At 36.7% G+C, this 4,600-nt stretch overlaps 1 protein-coding gene across 2 annotated transcripts; it reads right to left on the bottom strand.

Moving 5' to 3' along the window:
• Positions 1–379: 379 nt before the first annotated feature.
• On the bottom strand, positions 380–3,921 carry TFIIB (transcription factor IIB). 2 transcript variants are annotated; one of them, XR_002239772.3, is made up of 8 exons: positions 3,445–3,921; positions 2,579–2,603; positions 2,296–2,425; positions 2,073–2,203; positions 1,874–1,962; positions 1,016–1,092; positions 564–757; positions 380–471 (listed from the first exon to the last, which is right to left on the bottom strand). XR_002239772.3 is itself a non-coding variant. In XM_020358437.3 (7 exons), exons 1-7 carry the CDS (start codon positions 3,795–3,797, stop codon positions 624–626), a joined length of 939 nt encoding a protein of 312 aa, XP_020214026.1. In that variant the 5' UTR covers positions 3,798–3,920; the 3' UTR covers positions 380–623. The 2 variants fall into 2 exon arrangements, 1 of the variants encoding a protein (XP_020214026.1); XM_020358437.3 differs by having other exon boundaries at positions 380–757; positions 3,445–3,920.
• Between the last annotated feature and the right edge of the window lie 679 nt (positions 3,922–4,600).

Raw genomic sequence — 4,600 nt, 5'->3', positions numbered from 1 at the left:
TAATGCAAAACAAAATCTTTTGCAACTCAGAAGAATGATTTCATCCAGTCATTGATAAATAAACTAAATACTCCTGATCCAACAACGCTACTACACACTACACTTGGTGCAGCTCACCCTCGACTGCATTGAAGCTTCAAGAAGGGGCTGATAATTGCTAAACAATCGTCTATAATTTTAGGAGACCTTAGGGAGACACATTTTGCAATTTGTGCACAAACTTAGAATAAACGTAGACAAACATTTAGTTCAAAGCTTTTAATCAGTCGTCAACCAATTTCGGATTCAATAGGTATCTTGTGTACACTACAAAGTTACAAATAGTTATAAACTCTATGTATGACCCAGAAATTTCAACACAAGTGCAGAATAAACTTACTTCCATAAAGGGTTGAGCAAATTATATATATGAACGGTGCCTCTCCCCTAGAATTCTCAAATTGGAGTAAACCAAAATGAATGTGCAGTTAACTACAAGGAAAATGCCAAACAAATAAAAATTAAATAAATAGCAGAGGCATTATCAAATTTCATTTCATTAAAAGTATAAAACGGTTCAGTACATTCAGAACAGAACGTCCCAATGGCTCTAAGTTGTTAAATGTGGTCACTATTGTTTTGCTTTAAGGGCTGCATAGGTTCTTCAAATCCTCTTCCTTTGCGTACCAGTTTGGTATGATTTTTGAAACATGGGGATATAGATCCTTGTATGAGTTTCTAATGGTTCCTTCTGCAACTCCAGTGGCAACTGATATATCTGCACCAACACAGTATAGGTCAAACACGAATATGCAATAGCACAACAACTAACTCCTACAATAATGAAGACCTTCACACATATGAATATTCTTAAGAAACTTGTTTGCAATCAAATTTAATTCCAAATGCAAAATTTGCTACATCAAAAACTAAGAAATCAGATATAGACAATTTTGACAACAATTAAACCAATTAATGTCGTTGTATTTTTCATTGCCTAGTGTCTTCATGTTTCCCACTGAGAAGTCGTACAAACCTTTGAGAGGCTTTTTATCATCCGAAAGCTGAGTTATGATGTATATAACTGCTGCAGCAATTGATATGGGACTCCTCCTGGCAGACCAAAGATGTTATTACTTATTAGTATCTATAATAAGGAAGGAATGTATTCATGCTAAATTAAGGTGAAATTTAATAGACTATGAGGAAACCTACAAACATGAGAATGTATTTACGCATAGGACAGTTATTTATGTCCTTCAAAAGTCATTATTGGGAATTTTATGAGTCACGCAATTATGTGTCACACAATAAACAATAAAACGTGCATATTTATATAACATAAGTTAGAAACCCACAACTCACTTTGCCTAGTTGAAGGAAAGAGAGTTCAAATTCAAAGCTATTCCATACAACCATTAACCATATCCCAGTACCCAGTCTTCACTTATCACACACAAACACTCCTCTGTGTTTCTACTTTACTCAAACATGCTACACACTCCTTACCGTTTCCCCATCTCACAAACATGCCTGGCACTGCCCATTGTTTCACTTCTCCCATGGGTGCAAGTGTGCAACACACATCTCAAGAAACTCAAAGGGAGATGCATTAGATTGAAAAGGCTAATTTGCACAACCTTGAACACAATCATAAACCCCTAATCTTAAGTTGATGCGGTTGGTTCATTTTATCACAGAAACACTGCCTTTAAATTTTTGCCACCTGGAATTCCTCTTAGAAGCAATGCTAGGTTTTATTGAATTCACAATCAACAGTAACTGTAGAAGGGTATAATGCATTAGTATGAAAAAGTAAACAATATGGCATGTCAACCTTTATAACTGCACATCTATTTCACTCTAAAGAAATACAAGACAAACTATAGTATACCTTATATCAAATTCTTCTGATTTCTGAACAGCTTCCTGAGCAGCTTTAACAGCTTGATTATTCATACCAAGATTAGAACAAAAACGTCTCTAATGATTGAGGAGAAAATAATGTCAGTAACACAAATATAAGATTGATTAGTCAGATAATGCATTGATTTAAATTAGCAAACAGTAAGATCAATTAAGAGAAAACTCACCATAAAGTCCCCAGCATGTATTGTTCCCATCTCTACAGATTGTCCCTTCTCCAAACCCAGTTGTTTAACTATGTATTCTTTTGCTCGGCCAATTTCCTTCTTTGTGGCTCCATTGGCAACAGAGCAAATTTCTATTTGAAATCCATAGATTCAGTGAAACTCATTTATATAGGCAATGACAAATCAGGAAGCATCTAAATGTTAAAAGAATCGCAAGCTGTACCCTTCACAGTGCGAGGTTTGTCTTCTTGTCGGCAAGCAATGTAGAGGCAAGCAGCCAATAATGCATCCTGATTTCTTCCTCTACTAGACTTCTGATCTTCAACCCTTTTATATATCTCATTCGCTCGATCCTTCAAACCAATTGCAAAATCAACATAACAGGAGTATAAATACTAACACTTCACACGAAACTCAAAGTCAAACACGCAAAAGATAAACTACAGTAACTTCTTCAAGGAGCAATCGACATAAGACAGGATTAAAAGCTATTCCAGATGCCATACCTTGATGGTTGCAACAAGTCCCAACCTGAAATTCCACCAGCCACATCAGCTAATTCAACAACCAATCTCATTTCACACCAAAAAAAGAAGTGGATATGCCCAAATTCTAACACTTTAGATACAAAATTCTCACAGTTACAATGCTAAATTGAACAAATCTAACCACAAGAAAGACAACACAGTACAAGACTAAAACATACTTTTAATCCCCCGTCTTATTTTATGGTTTTAGTCGGATCCCAGTTTAGAAAACTTCACTTTAACATCCATCTCTCTTATAGAACAAGTTGGTTCTTTCATCAACCTACCACACTAAGTGTGTGTTTGCATTGGCAGTGAGTTGAACTCACCATAATCTTCGAAAGCAACAAATGAATAAAATCATAGCAAGTTCACGACAAAAGCAATTAGTTGTTGCTTTCAAAATTCAACTCACCACCAATCCAAGCATACACTAGTGAGAATTAACACTGTTAGTTTTAGGAATCCGAGAGAGAGGTTAAACATCAGAGAGAACTACACCAGTGGGCCACCCGTAAACCACAAAAGCAAATTCGACACCACACTCAAAAGATTTAAGGCATCAAGTTTATAGGTCCTTCTCACTTATATGCTACTCAACATAAATTTTTATTTTTATTTTTTTATCTAATATGGAACTCTCTCACACTAGTACACCAATAGTCAGTAGAAAATTAACAGAAATACCAATTATAGAATCTAAGAGACTAATGTATATTTTAGCCCACAGTATAATGCGAGAAGCTAGCATGTAAAAAATAATAGTGATAGGAATAACCGAATAAAACAGATTGATGAATTAACAAGTAGTCCATGTAGTAGTGTGAGTGTGAACAGAGACGTACCTATCGGACATGGTGGCGATGGTTTTGAAGGCGAGGATGAGGCCGCGATCGGGGTTGGCGCCGCGGTTCTGCCAGCGGCCGAGGGAGGAGGAGAGGAACTCGGCGGAGGCGCCGTTGGGCTTGGCGATGACGGTGGAGAGGCCGCCGTCGGTGAGGAGCGGATTGGAGGGACCGCCGACACGCACGGGGTCGTTGTCGCCGGACTCGTTGGCGAAGGTTCGCCACTCGGAGGTTTCGTCGATGGAGTGAGATTCCAAGACGAGGCCGCACTCGGAGCAGACGGTGTCCCCGGCGGAGTGGTCGAAGACGACCTCCGTGTGCCTCTTGCAATCGCTGCAGAACGCGTCGGACATTGTTCTCTCTCTAGGGTTTCAGCGCGAGAGTTCCATCGGAATTCAATTCCAATTCCTTCAGCGGCGTATTTATGTAATGTTTCTGAATTCAGGAGTGAAAAGTTTAAGTAATTACAGAAGAGGGTTCGATTGTTTAGGAAACTCACGTGCTTTTCGTTCTCACTCCCTGTTACGGGTTGCATCAATTGTGGGCCAAGTCACTGTCGAATCATGGCGCTTGGACTGCTGCGCTCTTAAGTAAAAAAAGTTGTACCCTAACTATTAGTTATAGCTTTTGACCTAGTGGTAAGCGCTCGATCCAACACTCCCACCATTTCTCTCTTCTTAGTTCTTATGGGCTTAGGCCATCATTTAAATCAATTTTTCAAGCATACACCTCTTTTTATTAAGTGAGAATAAAGATTTATTCAGTTAGTAAATTCCACAATGACCACACTTTTTTTTATTCTTATAAATAATTTGGATAGAGTTCATATCTTGTTTGATATTTTTTTTAGAAGTAATAAGATAGAGTTCATAACATTATTTATGTTTTTTATAAATATTTTAGTTAAAAATATTTTTTTAATAATAAATGCTTTAAGATAATATGGCTTAAATATTTTAATTATTAAAAATAAAATGTTGACTTGTTTAATTTATAGTATAACAAATATTATTAACAAAATAACTCATATTCTAAGAATACTGAGTGATATGAAAAAAATAATATATGTATATCAAGATATTTCGTCTTTTCTATTTCTTATATTTTCACTTCTTTTCACTCTTTCAGTCGATTATCTTAAGTATCGAGGAAAATG

The sequence above is a fragment of the Cajanus cajan genome, chromosome 6 (assembly GCF_000230855.2).
Source record: "Cajanus cajan strain Asha chromosome 6, NIPB_CcT2T_4, whole genome shotgun sequence".
Lineage (NCBI taxonomy): Eukaryota > Viridiplantae > Streptophyta > Magnoliopsida > Fabales > Fabaceae > Cajanus > Cajanus cajan.
The sequence above is the reverse complement of the archived record's forward strand: the minus strand, read 5'-3'. Positions and strand labels throughout refer to the sequence as shown.